This window comes from Strigops habroptila, chromosome 9 (assembly GCF_004027225.2).
Source record: "Strigops habroptila isolate Jane chromosome 9, bStrHab1.2.pri, whole genome shotgun sequence".
In the NCBI taxonomy this organism is placed as follows: Eukaryota; Metazoa; Chordata; class Aves; order Psittaciformes; family Psittacidae; genus Strigops; species Strigops habroptila.
In genome coordinates, this window is record NC_044285.2 from 34221493 (window position 1) to 34241020 (window position 19528).

Sequence of the window (19528 nt, forward strand, 5' to 3'; positions counted from 1 at the left end):
GGCTCGGGGGGACCCGCCCGGCTGCCCTGTGGCTCCTCCGTTAACGCGGGCCGCAGGATCCCACGGCTATGCGGGTCCAGTTCTCTGCCTCCCGCAGCCCACAGAAGCCACCAACAGCCAGTGACAAAACCAGGCAGTGCCAGAAAGGGAGCGAGGGAACAATTACGTTTTCACAACCAGTCATTTAGGCTTTACGGGATGATACCGGCTCCCCACACATCCCAGGCAAACTGGTCCAAGTGGCTGGAGAATGGCAAAGCTCCCTCAGGGGCTGAAAACCAGCCTGGGACAGGTTGGAACAGGGATAAAACTTGGGGAAGGCAAAGAAAAAGGGTTGAAGAGGCTGGTGTGGCTCTGCCTGACCAGCCCCAAAACCATGTGGGGACAGTTCAGCCATGCTGTGGGTGTCTGAAGAGCCATGGAGCCTCCATGCCATGGAGGTCTTGGGACAAACAGGACTGGAGGCTTTCAAGGCAGAGGAATTTGTCCTGATTCCTAAGAAAATTGGGGTACAAACTGCTGGTGGCTGCAGCTGCTAACAACACTGGGCATGGGGCCTTGCTGGGAAGTGAAACAGCAAGAGGGGAAGGTCAGAACGCTGCTGGGCTGAAACACTGGGTGGCAAGGGACCCAAATCACCACACTGGGCTGGGTCTCCCTTACAGCACAGAGACCGTCCCGCCACTAGCCCCTTGGAGCAGTAACCTTGGCCTGCCTGAGCACAGCACCAAGGAGAAGCGTTGCAATGGTGGGAAGCAACGGGAGGGGGGGGTGGACCTGTACTGCAGGTGCCTCAGCAAGGCACCTGGGACTTTGAGATGCTGCTGGGGCCAGAGGAGGCGCCCCCAGGGCCAGCGTTACAGATTTACACACACCAGTCACTGCAAAAGAGAATGCCAGGTCCAAGTGAAGGTTTCCAATTAGTCTTTTACTAGTTCTTCAGTTACAGCTGCAGCCAGGTGCCTCCAGAGAGGGGTCCCTACCTCAACTCATGCCTCCCGGTTATACCCATCCCACAAATCACCCCATACCCAAGTCCAATCACTTAATTGTGGTGAGTGGTCTCTTGATTTCTCACCGGGTTTCACAGTCGCTGGGCTGGCCTTCATCTCTTTGGTCCTTATCTTCTTCATTTTGCTTGTATCTGCTGAATTCAGTAAGTTCTTTGTTAGCAGCATTAGTTTTACCAAACTTACACGCAGTTAGCTCTTGCAGCCAAAGGCTTCAGCTACTTTAGCTGCTAATGCTAAGCCACTAATGCCAAACGGGACTATGTAGAGAGAACAACGCAGTTAATCAAATTTCTTCCACAACACCAGCATTGGGCTGCCCCAAACCCACTGGCCCTGTGCACCCGCCTGCTCTCCCTCTGTGTCCTCAGGTGCGCGGGGGCCAGGGAGGCAGACAGCCCATGGCTGTGGCCGTGCCCAGCGCCGGCGGCAGCCACGCGTGCAGCGAGACCAAAGGTCAGTGCACCGCCCCGGCAGCGCAGCAGCGCCGCGGCTCCGCCACCGTGCCCTCCCGCTGCGGGGAGTTAGTTCCTCCTTTGCCTAACGCCGGGGCAGGAAGTGTGGGGTGAGAGCTGCGAGCTGAGCCCTGCCGGGGAGCGGGCTGCGGGCCGGCCACGCGGGAAGCGCCACCATGGCCCGGCGGGAGCGGGAGCTGGAGCAGGGCTCGGCTGAGCCAAGGGTAGCTGGCATTGCCCGGACATTCGCCTTGCTGGAAGCCGCCCGGCCCAAAGCGGGGAGCCTGGCCCGCATCTCCCACCTCTGGCCGGCCGCCACAGGGAGCAGGGAGCGTTTCCATTCACTGCAGAGGACGGACACCAGCAGGAGCATCAGCCAGAGCAGCCAGGGCCTGGGGAGCTGGGGCAGGACTGCAGGCCGCTCTGGCAGTGCCCGGAGGAAGGAGCTGAAGGAAATTCTCCTGCAGAGCAATAGCCCCGGCAGCACCATGCGGTTTGCCACTGCTCAGAAGACATCCAGTGTCAGCAGTGTCCTTGCAGGGACACACCAAGAACAGAAGACCGAGCAGAGCCCCGAGGTGCTGTCCCTTGCCCTGGATCCCCTGGAGCATGAATGGCTGCTGACAGTGGCCCAGGGTGATGCAGACAACATCATCAGGCTGCTGGACCTGGATCCCAGCCTGCTGACGAGGAAAGACTTTGTGACAGGCTTCACCGCTCTCCATTGGCTTGCCAAGCATGGCCACTATGAGAGCTTCATCCAGGTCATCTCCCATGCCCAGAAGAAGGGCTATCCCATCAATGTGAACATCCCTACAGCCAGTGGTGGGTTCACTCCCTTGCACATGGCTGCCCTGCAGGGACACGAGCTGCTCATCAAAGTGCTGGTGGGAGCTTATGGGGCAGACACCAGCTGCAGGGACCACAACGGACGCAAGGCTTGGCAGTACCTGAGTGCAGACACCTCCCAGGAGCTGAAGGAGCTGGCGGGGGCCTTGGAGGAGGACTTGGTCCACCTGTGCTCTCACAACACCAACAACAACTGTAAGTCATCCAGAGAGGCCAGGGCAGGGCAGGACTGTGTGGACTCTAGGGCTGAGGGGAAAGCCCAGCGCTCCTGGAGCATGTCGACCCTCCGGGTCTTTGTCAGACAGGCATTTACTTTCTTCCAAGAGCGCTAAAGCTCCCTTGGCCCCATTCTCCTACAAACCTGCGCTGAATAGCAGCTGGAAAAGCCTGTGAAGAGCTGGGAACTGGGCGAGGGCTGACACTCAAAATCCCAGCCAAGCAGGGATTAACCTCCTGCACGGGGGCACTGCGGCCACCCCGGGTCTCATGTGGTCTTTCAGGGCTTGTGCCGGTGTTAGTGTGTGTGCAGCAACCATGGCCGTGGGGAGCACTGCCTGGGGACAGCCCTAACAAAGTAACGCCTGTGCCAAAGGGGATTTTGCCCCCATCCCTGCTGGTGGGGGTTCCTTGCCACGGCCCAGCAGAGCCCCACAGTGGGAGCTCATGTGCTGGCATTGCTGTGGGGAGCTGCTTCTGCGACACCCTGCATGCCTGTGGGGGGATGCTGACCCTCCATGGAAGGTGGTGTCCGGTGCTGGGGTGGATGTTTGGGTGCCCGTCCCAGGCTGCCGGCAGACTTTGTGTGTGACTGTAGGTGGGTCATGCAGCAACTTGGTGTCTTTGTTGTCTCACCTATAAAATGAGGCTGTGTTGTGGTTTAAGCCCAGCCGGTAACTCAGAACCATGCAGCACTCCGCTGGCTCCCAGCAATGCTGTGAAGTTGGACTCGTTGTGGCACCTCAGGTGCCTGGATGGAGACACTGGCAGAATATAATTGGATATTTCAGAAGCATACTCTTGTGATGCCAGAGGCCTGGCACTGGGCTGACAGTGGAGAAGCAACTGTGGCTTCAGAAGCAACCCCCCACTTTTTTATGTATGCTTCTCTGCTGGCAGGGAGAGTGGGTACAGACAAGCAGGCCATGCCACCAGCCACAAACACTTTCCAGCTCCCTGTGAGGTTCCCAGAGCTCTTCCACATGCACCTCCTCTGGGTTGCTGTTTGTTTATGACAGCTGAAGCTGTTTCTCAGTAAAGTAAGAGCTGGAGTGCTCAGCAAAACAGAAAGTTTTCAAAGTGCAAAACAAGTCCCCACTGGCAGCCCCTCCCTGGGACCCCCAGCCAGGGGGGCCCGAGATGCTCAGCCCCACTGGAGATGGGGGCAGGAGCAGAGGAGGCAGGAGGGGCACCCAGTGAGGTGGCATGTGGTGGCTCCCGCAGGGACTGGAGTTCAGGAGCAGCTCTGGAAAGATGATTCATTGCTCAAAACCATGGAAAAGGTACGAAGGGTGAGAGATTATCTTTGTTGCTACTGAGGTCATGCTCAAAAATCAAACTCTTGAGAACCATCCCTATAGCAGCATAACCCCATGTGTATGTACTGGTAACTTCATTAAAAGGGCAAAACCTTTGCTCGGCTTTTTGTGCTTTATTCACCAAATGGAGCTCTACCCAGCTGATTTCAGCTTGCTTTTCACATTCTCAAAAGCCAGGGCTGCTTCAAAATATCTTCAGAAAAACAACTTCCCCTTCCTCTTTTTTATCAGCATGAGACCATTTCTACCCCCTTAAATAGCAGTCCCATTTGAGAAGTGGCTCTCAGACAGCACATGGGGAGTTTCTGTTCCCCATCACAGTGCAGCAGCTCTCGCAGAGACGCCTCACCCTATTTATATTCAGATTGTGCTCTGAAATGCTGCTCAGACACTGGAATAACCCAGTCTGCAGTGGACAATACATGGAAGAACATCCTCCAGATAAGCAGATAATAATCTGGTGACTGGACAGTGTCCAGGTGACAGGGTGGACACATAGATGTGTCTGGACATTGTAATCACCAAGGTCAGCTGCAGAGACATACAAAACACACTGGGAATGGATTTAATGCCTGATGTACACTGGTTTTGTAATGCTTTAATACATTAAAGACTATAGCAACATACCTCCTTCCAGAACCTCTCTGGCCACATCCATGCCACAGGACAGCAGGCTGGCTTCCAACAAGCCTGGCCACAGCAGCACAAACTCCATGAAAAGCACTGATGTCAAAACACCAGCAATGTTTAGTTCTGGTAGCCACAGCACTGTTGGTAAGACAGGTGGGTGCATGTCTGGTGAAGTATTTTTTGACCCATTAGTCGTCTCTCACCCTTTCACAGCAGCATGCTGTGAAGAAGAGGGTGCAGGACCATTCTTGACATTCGTCTCTGAGTAAGGCACAGAGTAAACAGTGGAATTAGTGAGAATTTCCTTGAAGGAGCGGTTTCCTTGGCATTTGAAACTGCAGCTTAGTCATGCTCCACCAGGAAACCTGGGCTTTCACTGGAAAGTAAAATTTAACTGGCAAATGCTGCACTTAAGTAAGATTAAACGCTTTTTAGTACTTGCCTCCCCTTGACAGCTATCCAAATCCCCTAAAGGCAGCTTCCCCCCATCTTTTGGTCATGGGTTTGAAGCTGCATTCTGCTCTGAGGCAAATTAGGCAGGCACTTCAGAAGGAGCAAGACCAGAGCCTGGTGTTAAAACATACTCATCAATGCCACCCCTGCGTTGCCAGCCCTGCAAGGGATTCTCTCCTCAGAGCAAATGCCAGTACCCTTTCTGCTGCTGTGCATCATGTTTGCTCCAAACACCGCCCTTCTCTCACATGGTTTATTTTCAGACCTACGGAGGGGAAGTTGGTTTGGAAATACAGACACGTTTGAAAAATACTCAAGTATACAATGTTTGTACACTTTGCTTCTCACTCAGACAAAAGCATATCCACAAAAACGAATGGACTAGAATATCCAAGTTTGTTTTTCTTTTTTCTTTAAAGCTTCTGTAGATGTCTTAGTTACAGTGGTTTAGCCCAGTTCTGCAGAGATCCCCGATCTCCCCCACAACTCGCAGGGAAGGAGAGGGCAAAGGGAGCTGCCACAGAACAGCAGAAACCATTCACACCCAGAGGTATTTGTATTGGTTAAGGTTCTGAAGAAAACTGAGTTTAACCCAATTTTAATTTGTAGTAAATTTACTTCATGCTATCCGTTCACATCCAATTTGAAAAGCAGTCAAACAGGGAAAAATAATATGGGGAGTTATTTTCCAAAGGAGCTCCTTGGTAGAAGCTGCTTCCACCTAACAAAAATAGCACAGTAATGACTGTAATAGGGAGACCATCTAACAAACAGTAATAAATAGTTCAATCTGTGACTTAGGAAAGGTTTCCCACAAATGCCATGGAGAAAACTCTTTCCATTCTCAAAAAATTACTTTTTTCCTCCTCAGCCAGGTCCTCATAGACACAAATAAACAGAAACTCCGCGAGCAGCTTTGCCTGCCAGCAGTGCTGATGGGGAGAGGCAGAGGGCTGTTGACAAGGCTCCAAGGCTGGTCTTTGACCCTCAGCAGTGCTGTTATTTCTTAAACACTTGTTTTGAAGAGGAGAGCACAGAAGAGATTTAAAAAACATGGGGTAAAAGTGTTTGCAGCACCCGGCCTCTGTTGAAACATCTCTGGCAATGCTGTTTGCTGCTTTGCTGTTGAGTGACTTACTGCTTTCCCCTGATAACTGCATAGAATCTAGTCTCTTACCAGACAGGAAAGGAAGCTAGAAGATACCTCTGAAATGTCCTGAACACAGTAAAAATCCCAGCCTTGCTCTGCTGTGCTCACAGAAACCTCCAGCACACCTTAGGAAGGAGACTGTCCTGAGTTCTGAGCAAGGCATCTATTTGTTACGCATTTATGCGTGCTCAGCATACGCTGCTGCCCAGCATTATTTCCTGCGAAACAGTATGAAGGAGATAAATCTATTTACCTTCAACATCAAAAGCAGCAACACAGAACATCTGGCACCCTCAGGAAGGTGCCACCCAGGAACTGAGCCACCACGGCAGGCTGAGCCCAGAAAACAGCACCTCGGTGTCAGGATGGGCTCTGCAGCAGCCACATCCGAGAACGGGTTTGCACCTTCAGTTATTTCCTGCTGACCACAGCACCTGTGCCAGGCCTGCACTGCAGAAGGGAAAGGAGCAGGGGCCACACAGGACTCAGTGCTGAGCCACAGCCTCCTCCTCCGCTTCCCTGGAGTACGTAGGTGTCACTGCACAGGTGCCAGCTGGGGAGCTGGAGTGCCAACTTCTCTGGGCAGTCTAGTTCCTGCTTTCCTTTGTCCCTTCTTCTAAATAGGTACTAACTCTTCCTTTGAGCAACATCTTTAGTTACTACCCTCCTGCTGAGAATGTTAATTTAAAACACCTTTGTCTGGCATCAAGACCAACAGACACAACTCAGGTGGTCATTCTAGGAAACATGCAGCCATTATGTACTACAGGCTGTAAGATTGCAGCATTTTGTAGGAGCTAAATCTATCCACTGCCTGTGCCCTATTGTTCCCTCCTCCTCCTTTCCTATCTCCTTAGGGAAACCTTCTTTCACCTGATTATTCCACTGCAGCCACTCCCCAGCCAGGATCTTAACCCCAGGCTCCACGGGCTGCCCTGTGCCACATCCCACCTGAGAGCCAGTGCTCCAGGAGTGGCGCCAGACCTGCCCTGGGGACCGAGCTGCCAGGGTATGAAGCTGCCCGAGCGCAGGCTCGCAGGGACAGGCAGTGCTCAGGGCAGCTGCTTTGTATTCGAGTACCACTGATCATCTCAGCCCCGTGCTCTCGCTCCATGGGCAAGTGTTCTTAACAGCACTTGTGGGCACATAACACTTCGGCATTTGCCCAGTACCGTGGTACCTCTCCCACATTAACTCCTCTAAAATCAGTTCTGATTTTTACCCCTTTTCTTTAAAGAAAGCGTATGCTTTGTTCTCAGAGGTTTACAGTAGGTGGAAAGGAAGACAGAGCCTGCTCTGCCAAGGTTTATCACATGGAGATTATACTCACAGTAATATTAGTTTTTATTCTGTTACTATCCCACCATATATATATGTATGAAATAATTTCAACCAAATCATTCAGGTCTGTATTTATTAGTAAACCTGTACACTGTCAATGCTCATGATGATGCCTGAAAGAAAGAACACTAATAGAACACAGTCTTCATGTTTCAGATGCAAATTACTTCCAAAATTCTCCCAGTTAACATAAATATCCCGGACTAGTTTATAAAAAAACCAACACACATTTGGGGAATGCAGTCCAACATTACAGAGGGAATCACTTGGGGTTGCTGAACAGCCACAGGTGTATCCGTCTGACACAGAAAGACAAGTGTTATTAGAGTTCCCAGGAGACAGTCTCTCTTACAAGCCCAGTTTGGTCCTTCTCCAGTGTCTCCTTTTGGAGTTGTACCTAAGACAAAAGCAGTGTACATTAGCAAAGGGCACACACATTTGAGGATCCAGGTGGACTGAAAACACCTTGATTTAGCTGAACGGTAAGGGACTGAAATCTTTCTTATGTGCTAGAGTGGGAAGCTGCCAACAATCACCAGCTGTGAACTCAGTTTTAGAATTTCCACCTCATTCACTAACCAACTAGCACGTTACTGCAACAGAATCTAAACCTCAGGGAGGTAAAGGTGCCTGCAGAGATGCAGCACTGACACATGAATATCCTCCCTCTTCCTTTGGAGACAAGACCTGTGATCTTGTATTGACTGTCCAAAGATAATGAAAAACTACCTCCTGAATGTAGTTCATAATCTAACACAGAAAGCATCAGTTTTCTTCAAAATGTGAAAGCAGAGCAGCATATGGAAAGGCTCTCTTCCAGGAAAGTATATTAATTTATCAGTATGTACTTGTACCTGTTAAGAACAAACGGATTCACCACCATACAGGTGAAACCAAGGAGAGCGTTAACAGAGTCTTTCTCAGCAGGGGAATGGCAGTACTCCCACAGGAGGAAGCACTGCAATTGCAGCCTGCTTTGGCACAGGCTGGGAAAAACTGGTGACCAATGTACTGGAGTGCCACAGGACAACTCAATTTTCACCATGATAAAGTATTCCAAAGTACTGCAGTTAGGTCAAACAGAACCCCACTGCAAGCTCGTGTCTGGAAGACAAGGATACAGTATGGGGCACACAACATTGATTCTGCCTAGAAACAAGCTAAGAGAAGTAACAGGAACAGAACCCGGCAAGTCTGTGCCCTTTCGCGGCCTGACCCTGCTACTGTCACCTCTCACTACTCAGGACAAAAAACAATCTGGGAGAAAGAACCCTGTTCCCTTCAAAAGCCTACACAAGGAAGTGTATGAGATAAAACACCAGTGGCACAGCGTGAGTGACCAAATTATACTGGCTGAAACTTTTAAACCAGAGGGCTTAGATATACACCACCTTTTGCACGCCTCACATTCACCCAGTACTTTACAGTCCTCTCTTATTGCATTTTCCTAAATGCAATGCTTGAAAACAAAACACTGTGGGCAAACAAAAAGGAACTGTTGCAAATTAATTCTGCAGTGATGTTCCAAGGATCTTACGCTGTCAGTTTTATCTCACATACATCCAACAAGCCCACTGCTCCCTTACAATCTTCTGTATCCCAGAACACCCCTGCACAGTGAGGTAATGTTCCTTGAGATGCAGGATTGCAGAGGGACAGCTCTGAACAAGGGGAAAGGTGCTGGAAAGGGGCACATCAGCAGCAGAGGCTATCAGGGTACAAATTCTGGAGTAAATTATCCACAAGTACAGTTCATGCCTTCACTTTACACATGCCACGACCGAACACCTGTGGATCCTTGCAGAGCACTGGGATGAACTGGACTGCTACAGAAGGAACTGGCATGGAAACTCCACACTGCCTCAAGAAACACAAGAGGCCAACAGTACCTGGTGGAGTTGTGGATCTGCCCCAGCACACCTGTGTGGCATTCACAGCCACAGAACCGCCCTTCTGCTCGCATAAACGTTCTTACACAACCGGCTTCTGACCGCAGCCCAAACGGCACAGGCAGGCTGCTCCGAGCCTGGGCGGCTGCAGCCCCTCAGAAAGCACCAACCTATTTACCTGATCTTATTGCCCGTCTTCATGCGGATCCACTGCGGGATAGGCCGGTTCTGCTTCTGCTTCTTGGCAAGGAAGCGTTTGATCTTGAACGTCTTGTGAGACGACTGCAAGAGAGAGCAGCCGTTAGGCCCACACGGCAGCCTCCGCCTCGCAGCCGTCAGACGGCACCTCCGCCGGGCCCGGGCCGGCCGCCCCGCGGGAGCCCAGCCGCGCCAGCGCAGGGCAAGGCACGGCGGCGGGCAGGCCGCAAGGCCTCAGCGAGCCGGGAACGGGGACGGAAACGTTTCACCCGAGTCCCTCCCGCCTCCCGCCCCCCTCCCCGGCTGCGGGGAATGCAGGCCAGCCGGCAGCAGCGAGAGGGGCTCGGGATAGCGCGTCCCGGCGGCGGATGGCGGCCGATAGTCTCACCATGGCGCGGATCTGCCCGGCGTCCCAGCGATGGCGGCGGCGGAAGAGACGGAAAAGGAAGGGACAAGCGACGAGAGAGGCGAGGCGGAGCGGCGCGGACTGCGCAGCCACAGCGCCCCCTGGCGGCCCGGCGGCCCCGCCTTGGCGCACACAGTGAGGGACGGCGGCGGCACGAGTTTGTGCGAGTTTATTGGGTTTAGTACAAAACAGCTATGGCTAAAATTCGCTAGCTTAGGAGGAGCTGCTACTGGTGAAGTCTCTTTCGGGGCTGTAAAACAACAGTTCAAGTTATGAGGGAGGATGAAGCAGTACCGAGGGCAGGAGTGCGGTAACGCTCCAGACAGTGAATGGAGAATGCTGCAAAAGAACAGGATGCCCAAACCAGCTACATTTGATTAAAAATAAGCGTTTCAATGTAGGTAGACTTTACATGAGAATTTGTCAAGAAGTATTCCAATATTAAGCCAGCTTATTCATACACTCCAACTTAGTTACTTAATCCAGAGAACCAGGGAAGAGGAAGGTCTCTTCCTCCCTAGCGTTCCCACTGCCACGCCAGGCGTTCTCCTCTTCATGTGCCAGAGGCTCCTCCTCTTCACTGGCACCTCAACAACCCCAGCCTGTGTACCTGTCTCCGTCCCAGACTGACATCATTCAGCTATCACTGCCACATAACACCTGCGTTAACTCCGGGCAACTTCAAGCTTGCTCTGCTTAAGCGCATCAAACACCGGCTCCCATTGCCTTATGGTAAAGCTCTGGCTTCAGATCCAGGTGTCATCTCCTCCTGACTGCATGACTCATTTATTATCATACTTAAGGCCATAAAGTCTTTCTATTTTGCAAAGATTCTCTTCTCTGATGTAGTTTAGATGCTGGGAAAATAAATTCAAATAACTGAAAATACAATGAGAACACATTTCAAATTCCAAATCTACAGCTGAGGTTCTTTAACCAGAAACATCCAACAGCACAATGCCCCCTTGTCTTCCTTTGTTCCTTCTTCGCTTCGAAGGCACTTCTGGATTGCGTAGTACATGCTCTTTGGCTGCACAGACAGTCAGAACACATAAGGCTTGCATGCTAGTCACTCTTCTTCCTTCACATTACTGGTCTCACTCTCTTGTTTCTTATCCGCACCCTGATCTGCAGGCTTTGCAGCACTGTCTTCATACTGACACAATCTGCTTCGGCTTCGGGCTCCTGGCTGGTACAGCTGCATTGCTGGACGATCCTGAAATAAATCAAAACTATTTAGACTCTTTCATAGCCCCAAGCCATCGTAGTTATGATGGCATCAGTGATACTAGAAATGGCTCAAATCAAACTTTTCAAGGTGTTCTAAGTTAAATTATTCCACCATGTTGGCAAGGTAACTTCGACTGTCTCAAATCAAGGTTGTCTCTATTGTAAGGTAACACCCCGGTTCAAGCCACAAACACCACTGCACAAAGCTAAGTTATCTGTAAAGAGCTTTCTCCTGAGATGGGTTCAGCTTGCCCTCTCTCAGAATAGAGGCCAACTTCAATCTTCTTCAAACCCCTGAGTTTGATTTGTATCCAAAAATGCCTTAACTGACATGGAAAACTCGCGCACTGATGCTGCAACAACAGATTTGCTGGGTATATAAAACTAGACCCGAGACATTCTTTCTTGAGTCTACGGGAGATCTTCTGTCATATTCTGCATGTAGCAGTCTTGTCCCCATCTGGGAGAACCCGTCCAATCACGCTCTTACTTCGAGATGTATTTTCAGGCATGTAGAGCACAGCAGAGACACAGGCAGATTACTGATGCTCTACTGACACTTTAAAGATACAGCCTAAGGACTAAGTCAGCAAATGAAAAGGAATCAGTGTCTTTACAATTTAGCCCATGGTATCATAGCTAAATTCCTACACAATGACAAAGAGTTTAGCAAAGCTTAGCAGACAAACAGGCAAACTTCCTAGCAATGGCAGAGTTTGTTATCAGAACAGGGAGAACTTTCAACAGAGAAACCACACGGTTCTCTCCTTGAAGTGCGTTTACCCTAAAGCCCACAAACTGGTCCATAGGAATCAACACATGAATTTAAAGAAATCCAGCACCTTGTTTCTGATACGATCCCTCTTAATTGTATCCTCTTTTTTATCGTCTTTGGTTACTTTCTCAGATTTGTCCGTGCTGCTGGTAAAGTCTGTAAGATCACTTTTCTTTCCCTTTTCTCTGAGTAAGTCTCTCTCCTTTTTCACCTCTTCCTCTTTTCTTCTAAAAACCTTCTCTTTCTCAAAGCGCTCTTTCTGCCTTCGACGCTCCTCTTCTTGGCGCCTCAGTTTCTCCCTCTGTGCTCTCTCATATTCTCTGTCTCTTTCATAATCTCTATCTCGGTCCCTGTAGTCCTTTACACACTCATCTTCTGATCTGTATGAAAACAAAACTGAAAATTAAGCTCAAAAGATTCATCAGAGCTGGGAGATCAATGTAATACTGGTGTAAGTTTGCAATATGAAGACGACACACTGGTAGGTTCTAGGGAGCTTTTGGGAAGCTGCATTAACCTGAGTCATGCATGAGAACCAGAGATGACACTGACTGCTGGCACTTCCTAGCCTCCTACTCACACAGCTGGCCAAGTCTCCTCTGGCTCTGGAAAACACCTGGATTTCTCTGTCTTATCTCTATTTCTCACATGGCAGAACTGAACCTTGAACAGATCACAGAGCTGTTAAGAATTACACCTTCCACTTTGACATTTTACAAGACTTAAAGGGACTAATAACTGCAGTACACCTCTCCACTTGCCACAGCTCTAATTCTCCAACCGCAAAGACAGTGCTCACAGCCTGCTGCAGGTCACCCACACCTGGGCTTCTTTTGCAGAGTTCCTACAGTGAGTTGCAAAAACATTAAAATTTGTCCACTAGCGAAGAACTAGTCAGATAATTCACACAGCTTTCTGTAACCACGGGGATATGCACTGCCACAGAGAACACATCCCATGCCTTCTATCAGAAAACTAATTGGAAAGGAATTACGAGACATAGTGATGGCAGAGCAGCCTAAGCCTCGGTACGATCAGGAAACAAGTTATACATATATATATTTATAGCAAGTACTAGAATACTTTTTTGCCTTCTCTTCTTTTGTCTCCCCATCAGATCGTTTGGCAGATGCACTACTCGCATTTTTTTCCTCCCTCAGAGCCTCTTTTTCCAGTTTCTTGGATTTTTCTTTTCTCTCCAAGTCTTTTTCATCTTTTTCAGGCTTCTTAAGCAGCTACAAAGAAAACAGAAGTCTCAACTAAAAAGCTCACTCTAATACATATTGTCTGGCACAACACCAAAATTGCAAAGGAACCACAGTCCAGTAAGAAACAAACATTAAACTACTGCAAATCGTAGTATTTCTAAAAGCTGGAGTGTATGAGTAAGCATAACCCACAGAGCGGACTAGTATTTTTCTCCTAAAACAGGCCATTTTAGAAAGCTTAAAAATAGTCTCCATTCCATAGTGAATTCACAATTTTGTTTACCATAGCATGTACAACAGTCACATGACAAAAGCTTTAAATATTACTATGAAGCATTACAGCATGTAAACCTTTACAACGCCTAATATTGAATATTACAAAAAAGTGGTAATCTACTAACAGCGAACCCATGTGGTTCTTCACACAATACTCAAAGCACATTCTGAGAGACTGCTATACAAATAATAGGGGAAAGGGAGTGTAACAGTTTATAATAAAGAACTGTTCTAGACCTTAATCTTTGGTTCTTCTTTTGATCTGTCTCTTTCTTTTTCTGGGCATCTGTCTACCTTCTTCAGTTTTTCCGCTTCTTTTCTCTTCCTTCTCTCCTCCTCTTTCCATTTTCTTCTTTCTTCTTCTCTTTGTCTTTTTCTTTCCAATTCTCTCCTCCTCCTCTCCTCTCTTTTTTCTTCTCTCAGCCTCTGTGTGTGTAAAAGCAAAGCGAAATAGTCTTTCCAGACTAGAAAAGATCCCTTTAAGCCTAAAAAGATACCGTGCCAAAGTGATAAAGTAACTCACCTCAACCTCACCCCTATTTTAACAGAAAAGTCCTGTTGTCTCTATTATTCTGTTGTGAACCTGAACATGTTACAGCAGCATTTCATTCTTTCCCTCATTCATAACCCTTGATTTGTACTATCTTAAAAAAACCAAACAACAAACACAACAGTAGCCTCAGCCTTTACAATTCTAATTTTAACTAAATCTGTCCTGTTATTTGTTCCATTGCTAAAAGTTATAACGATATTATGTGCTGGGAGAAAGATGATCTATAGAGACCTCAGTCATAACAGCACTGAAAAGGAATCTAGTTCGACAGTACCATGAGCAACATTTAGCTGTGACCAGAACACACACAAAGCACCACCATTCCTGCAAAGGCCAGTGTTCTGGTAAAATATGTGAACCAGATGTTAACAAGTTGGGTCAAAAGCTTTTCCTCAAAAGGGCAGAAACCTATCAACATGCATGCTGCAATATGCACACCCATGCTTTAAGTGAGCCAATTGTACTTGCAAGCAACAAGAAGATTCTGGAGATAAGTCTTACCTGTTTATTTTTCAGGAAGTTCAATAAAGGAGTAGTCTTTTTAGCTAGAGAATATAAAACAAATGTAAACAATTTGCCTTAATCAATACTGCAACAAAACCCTACATGATATGAAGAAGCCTTACGGATTATCCAGCCTGTCTCCTCTCACGTACAGCAATACAGAAGCGAAACAAATCTTCCAATCCTACCCCTGAACAGTGGCAACTATTAGGATTCTATAATCTTCTTTAGTGATACCCAGTACACCTCTCTGTAGAGATACTGAGTCTGCATTAGGCTTTTCCCAGATTCTCTCGCTTTGAAAGAGCATTCTGGTCATTTTGGTGATATTTTACCCAACCACGGTATCTCTTAACTTCTGCATGCATGGAACATCACTGCATCTCACTGAAATGCAGCCACTCCACAGCTAGTGTGGCTAGCAAATGTGACTAGCAGCTTAAACCAGGAATGGACATTATCATCTAAAACTTGAACCTAGCAAAGAATTTAGACCATGGGAGCAAAATAAAACACACTGAGCAGTATTAGCCTAAAGGTTTAACAAATACCTAACAAGCATACAAAAGAATTCAGTCTCCTCGAGGGTGAAAAATCACAGCTTCAAATTACATCACATACATTCCTTTGTGCTCTTAGGAAAATGTTGCTGTAGTACATAGATTTCCATACCTATGAGCTCTTTGTTTCTTGCCTCTATTTCCTCCAACAAAGTTTCCGGAGTGGAAGTTAATTTTTCATCATCTGCGCTGTAACTTTCCAGAAACTTCTTGTACTCTGGATCTACAGGGGAGGGAGGAGGAAAAAAGAAACCATAGCATGAAAAGATTTTGCCTTGTGCACTGCTGGAAGTCTGGGTTAATCTGCATAAGTTGTGGTGTTTATGTCACCTGTTCATGAATTGGCAGCTCTCAAATGAGCTGTTGCATTACGTTTGCCTAGAACAATCGTATTTAATAGATTTGCAACTGCCCAAGCAGTGCTAATAAGCTATAATTAAGCAAATACTCTATCAATAAACTACACTGTCACAGTAAAAACTTTTGCTCTGGTTTAAGCTGGGATAGAGTTAATTTTCTTCCTAGTAGCTGCTGCAGTGCTGTGCTTTGGCTTTAGTCTGAGAATAATGCAGGTAATACGGTTGTTGCGAGCCCTGCTAACCCTGATCAAGGACTTTTCAGTCTCTTATGCTCTGCCAGTGAGGAAGGGCACAAGAAGCCAGGAGGGAGACAGGACATCTGACCTGAACTAGCCAAAGGGGTATTCCATTCCACAGCATGTCATGCCCAGTATATAAACTGGAGGAGTTGGCTGGGAGGCACTGATCACTGCTTGGCTTGGTCTGAGTATTGGTCAGTGGGTGATGAGCAATTGCATTGTGTATCACTTGTGTTTCTTTGGGGTTTTATTCCTTTCTTTCTGTTGTCTCCCTTTCCATTACAATTACAATTTACTTATTTCAATAATTAAACTGTTTTTATCTCAACCCCTGGGTTTTTGCTTTTTCTGATTCTCTTCCCCATCCCACTGGGGTGAGGGGCAGGGGGAGTGAGCATCTGTGTGCTGCCGAGTTCATTGCTGGGGTCAAACCACGACACATCATATTCGAATTACTGCTAGGAATTTCAAGTGCACACATGCAAAACAAACTAGCCAGCTGTTATACCATCTTCAATAGTTCCAGTTTTCGCATCCTTTTTCTTACTCTTCTTTTTTGCAGCTTTTTGGAAAGGTGCAAACTCAACTATGGCAGCATATTCCTGACCTGTTAAGAGAAGAGGGAAAAATACATTAAAATAGAGATGAACCAGATACAGAGTATATTATCCCATGTCTACAGCAGGAAGATAAGCCTCACAAGAAATATGCAATACTAGAAGAGACTACTTGGACAGCATAAAAAAAAAATAATCTTGTATTGTGAAAGCCATTTAATAAAAAACCATTTTAGAAACAGCAGAATTCATGAACTAAACACTCTCACAACGTCAACAAAACAGCAAATTAGCAGACTCACAAGATGGAAATACTAGATTTAAGACTGCCCATGACTGTCAGTTCAGTCACCTCAGCTATACCACACCACATAATACTCTCATCCTACAGGCTCCGCAATCATTGTGCAAGTGCGAGATAATGTTTTAAGTTAATGTAACTGAGGCAAATCTCAATTTTTCGCAAAATAGAATAGAATGCAATGCATTACAGGCAGGCTTTAAAGTTTTATCTGCTGACTAGAATCCCACATTCATGGCTGCATAAATCAAATGCTGCTGCTGGATATGGCAAATATAGCATGCTGTTACACTGCAAAGCAGCCTATTTAAAAGAGGTGAGTGTTATTAGAACCTTGTCATGCAACCCTCCTAAACGAGAGAGGGTCTTGTGGACAGAGCTTTGGGCCACATAAAGCACCCAGCTGGATGAAATGTAAACCCCAAAGTTCAAGGTGAAATCCTCAGCCTAATAAAGCCAACAGGAAGACTCTTGGTAAAGTTTTTGCTAAATTCGTAAATTTAAGGTCTATCAATGAGAGACTAAAACCTTTTAGTGCTACTGGACGTAAGTAGGTTTGAAATGCAAAATTTAAAGACATGAGGTGTACTGAATACCTAACATGCATTCAGAAACATGCATTCAGGTAAGTGGTGAGACAACTAAATACTTGGATGTTTAACCAATAAATTAAGATATTTCCTGCACATTTAGGTCACCAGAGAGCAGTCACTTTTACAAGTTAAGGCTGCAAGAAACAAGCCACTCCTTTTACTGAATCAAGATGATTCACTCAGCTGTAAACTGGATCAAGCAATAATACGGATTAAAAACTGACCAAAAAATAAGCTGTTAGAAGTGTACAGAACAGGCAAAGGGAGCAGTGGAGCACGGCACCAGTAACCTCAGCTTCATTTAGCTTGGACAGCAACACCATCCACCCACTTTCGCTTTTCAGACTTCACACTCAGGTATGACAATGCAAGTATTAACCTTAGTAATGCAACAACTGGGTTTATCTTGATACCGTTACCATCTCGATGTACACTTTACTGGGGTTTACACATAACAGCAGACGACCAATTTAGAAACATAGAAGAACATTTTAGATTAGCCTCCACAAAGCATAACACTTTGAAATACTGCAGAGCATTCATTCAAGGCACTAAATCCAAACAAACCCCACGCGGTGCGTTGGGCTGCTCACACTCATCCCTCCGCAATTCAGCTCGCATGCTGCACACACCAGGAGGGACGCGCACAGCCGAGCGCCGCTCACTTGCCTTTGTGGTCGACAAAAACATAGCCGTCAAAGCGATCCCTGAAGAGGACTATGTCTTCCTGGTTTTTGAAGTTGATGTAGGCTCTCGAGAACATGTGGGGGTACAAGCTGCACAAAGACAAGACCCACACAGCCGGGCTCACTGGGCAGCCCGTCTGGCGGCACCGGCGGCTCTCGGGAGCCGTCCCGGGGGAGGGGGCCGGCGGCCGTACCTGGAGTCGTTGGCGAAGAACTCGAAGTAGTCATGCTCGGGCAGGGGCTGGAGGTGCTCCTCCAGCTGCTCCTTCGTCAGGCTGGGCGGCAGCCGCCGGATCACCACCTGCGGCACGAACACGCCGCTCAGGGCGGCCCGCAGCACCGGGAACGGCCCGTTGCCACCGCCAGCCCTCACACCCCTTCCCGGGGCGGACCCAGCTCCCCCCGCCCCACAAAGGCCGGCTCCAGCGAGGCGCGTTACCGCGGGGTTGGGGGGGGCGCACCGCGCAGGCCCCACCTTGCTGAGCGTCTCCTTCTTGTCCTTGGGCCGCTCGAGGCGGTCGAGCTCAGCGGCGCCCGTCCTGCTGTCCCCGGCGGCAGCGGGGCCCGACCCCGCCCCCAGCAGAGCCCCGGGCCCGGCGGCGGCCCCGCGCCGCTCCTTGGGCCTCGCGTTCTCCTTGTCCTCCTTCATCCCGGGCCGCCGCCTCTCGCGCGGCTGCGCCTTAAAGGGCCACGAGCCGCGCCCTCGGCCGAGGCCGCCCCGCCGCGGCCCCGCCGCACTACGGCTCCCGGCGTGCCCCGCGCGGCCCCCGCCGCACTACGGCTCCCGGCGTGTCCGCGCAGTGACGGCGGCGCGAGGCAGGCCGGGAGCGCTCGCAGGGAGGCCGGGTCGGCGGTGCGTGAGAGGGGCACCGCGGCACGGCACCGGCGGGATGTGGTACGAGATCCTGCCCGGCATGGCCGTCATGGGCGTCTGCCTCGCCATCCCCGGCCTCGCCACCGTCTACGTGCACCGCTGGAGTAACGGCGGCAAGGTCAGCGCGGGGCGAGGACACTGGGCCGCCTTCCCTCCCCTGTCCCCGGCGGCCCCGCCCGTGGGTAGAGATAGCGGGGCTGCGCTTCCGCAGGGGCTCCCTTTCCCGCACCCTGTTTTCCTCGTGGGATCCCTTCCCTCCCGGGGCCGCTCCGGCAGCGCTGTTCTCGCCTGCAGGAGAAGAGGATCGCCCGCTATCCCTACCAGTGGTCGCTGATGGAGAGAGACAAGCGGCTGTCGGGGGTCAACAAGCACTACGTGTCCAAGGCAGGTGCTGGGGGCGGTGGGAGGGAGCAGGAGCCCTGTGCTGGGCTCTGAGGTGGACACGGGTTGCTCCAGGGCTGTGGGAGCTTACTCTGCCCCTGCAGCCTGCCTGGGGCATGGGCATTTTCTTACTAATTATTTTTTTATGAAACCTGCGTTTTCAGCTATGCCCTCCTGCAAGTTAGGGATGAGAATGGTGCACATACCGCTGATACTATTTTTTTTCCAGGGTCTGGAGAACATAGACTAAGGTGATGGCTCTTTGAAGAATCCACTTATCCATATAAAATGATTTAATAAAGATATACATGTATTCAAACCTTGTATCTGTTGCTGTGGTGTGTTGACCCCAGCTGGATGCCATGTGTCACCAAAACTGCTCCATCAGTCCCCTCCTCAGCTAGACAGAGAAGAGAAAATGTACAAATGGGTGGGTAAAGCAGGCCAGAACAGTGTGAACAGGAAGAAGCCAGCTGGGCTGGAGGTGCTGTTTGCACACACCAGGTCTGCAGAACT

At 49.1% G+C, this 19528-nt stretch overlaps 4 protein-coding genes and 1 non-coding gene across 6 annotated transcripts; 2 read left to right on the forward strand and 3 right to left on the reverse strand.

Moving 5' to 3' along the window:
- The first annotated feature begins 1568 nt into the window (after positions 1–1568).
- Positions 1569–3949, forward strand: SOWAHD (sosondowah ankyrin repeat domain family member D). The gene has a single exon (XM_030498674.1). It carries the CDS (start codon positions 1642–1644, stop codon positions 2644–2646), a length of 1005 nt encoding a protein of 334 aa, XP_030354534.1. The 5' UTR covers positions 1569–1641; the 3' UTR covers positions 2647–3949.
- Positions 3950–7479: 3530 nt separating this feature from the next.
- RPL39 (ribosomal protein L39) lies at positions 7480–17183 on the reverse strand. Its single transcript, XM_030498679.1, has 5 exons — positions 17177–17183; positions 16766–16769; positions 9899–10031; positions 9491–9594; positions 7480–7820 (listed from the first exon to the last, which is right to left on the reverse strand). Exons 3-5 carry the CDS (start codon positions 9899–9901, stop codon positions 7772–7774), a joined length of 156 nt encoding a protein of 51 aa, XP_030354539.1. The 5' UTR covers positions 9902–10031; positions 16766–16769; positions 17177–17183; the 3' UTR covers positions 7480–7771.
- On the reverse strand, positions 8270–8401 carry LOC115613371. Its single transcript, XR_003993373.1, has one exon. It is a non-coding gene; the product is annotated as a small nucleolar RNA SNORA69 (small nucleolar RNA).
- Positions 10294–18581, reverse strand: UPF3B (UPF3B regulator of nonsense mediated mRNA decay). 2 transcript variants are annotated; one of them, XM_030498671.2, is made up of 10 exons: positions 18233–18581; positions 17952–18058; positions 17741–17847; positions 16129–16227; positions 15135–15245; positions 14460–14503; positions 13643–13831; positions 13005–13156; positions 11989–12301; positions 10294–11132 (listed from the first exon to the last, which is right to left on the reverse strand). In XM_030498671.2, the coding sequence occupies exons 1-10, from the start codon at positions 18404–18406 to the stop codon at positions 10986–10988; spliced, it is 1443 nt and encodes a 480-aa protein (XP_030354531.1). In that variant the 5' UTR covers positions 18407–18581; the 3' UTR covers positions 10294–10985. The 2 variants fall into 2 exon arrangements, with proteins under 2 accessions (XP_030354531.1, XP_030354532.1); XM_030498672.2 differs by lacking the exon at positions 11989–12301 and having other exon boundaries at positions 10336–11132.
- Positions 18166–19336, forward strand: NDUFA1 (NADH:ubiquinone oxidoreductase subunit A1). The gene is made up of 3 exons (XM_030498678.1): positions 18166–18749; positions 18926–19015; positions 19242–19336. Exons 1-3 carry the CDS (start codon positions 18648–18650, stop codon positions 19260–19262), a joined length of 213 nt encoding a protein of 70 aa, XP_030354538.1. The 5' UTR covers positions 18166–18647; the 3' UTR covers positions 19263–19336.
- Positions 19337–19528: the final 192 nt, after the last annotated feature.

Coding starts and splice junctions, on each gene's coding strand:
- NDUFA1 (XM_030498678.1), top strand. CDS start 18,648: ATGTGGTACGAGATCCTGCCCGGCATGGCCGTCATGGGCGTCTGCCTC. Junction 18,750..18,925: donor GCTGGAGTAACGGCGGCAAG/GTCAGCGCGGGG, acceptor TCTCGCCTGCAG/GAGAAGAGGATCGCCCGCTA. Junction 19,016..19,241: donor ACAAGCACTACGTGTCCAAG/GCAGGTGCTGGG, acceptor TTTTTTTTCCAG/GGTCTGGAGAACATAGACTA.
- RPL39 (XM_030498679.1), bottom strand. Junction 7,821..9,490: donor AAGACGGGCAATAAGATCAG/GTAAATAGGTTG, acceptor CTTTTGTCTTAG/GTACAACTCCAAAAGGAGAC.
- UPF3B (XM_030498671.2), bottom strand. CDS start 18,406: ATGAAGGAGGACAAGGAGAACGCGAGGCCCAAGGAGCGGCGCGGGGCC. Junction 13,832..14,459: donor ACTTCCTGAAAAATAAACAG/GTAAGACTTATC, acceptor TTACACACACAG/AGGCTGAGAGAAGAAAAAAG. Junction 13,157..13,642: donor AAGAAGAACCAAAGATTAAG/GTCTAGAACAGT, acceptor TTTTCTTTGTAG/CTGCTTAAGAAGCCTGAAAA.
- SOWAHD (XM_030498674.1), top strand. CDS start 1,642: ATGGCCCGGCGGGAGCGGGAGCTGGAGCAGGGCTCGGCTGAGCCAAGG.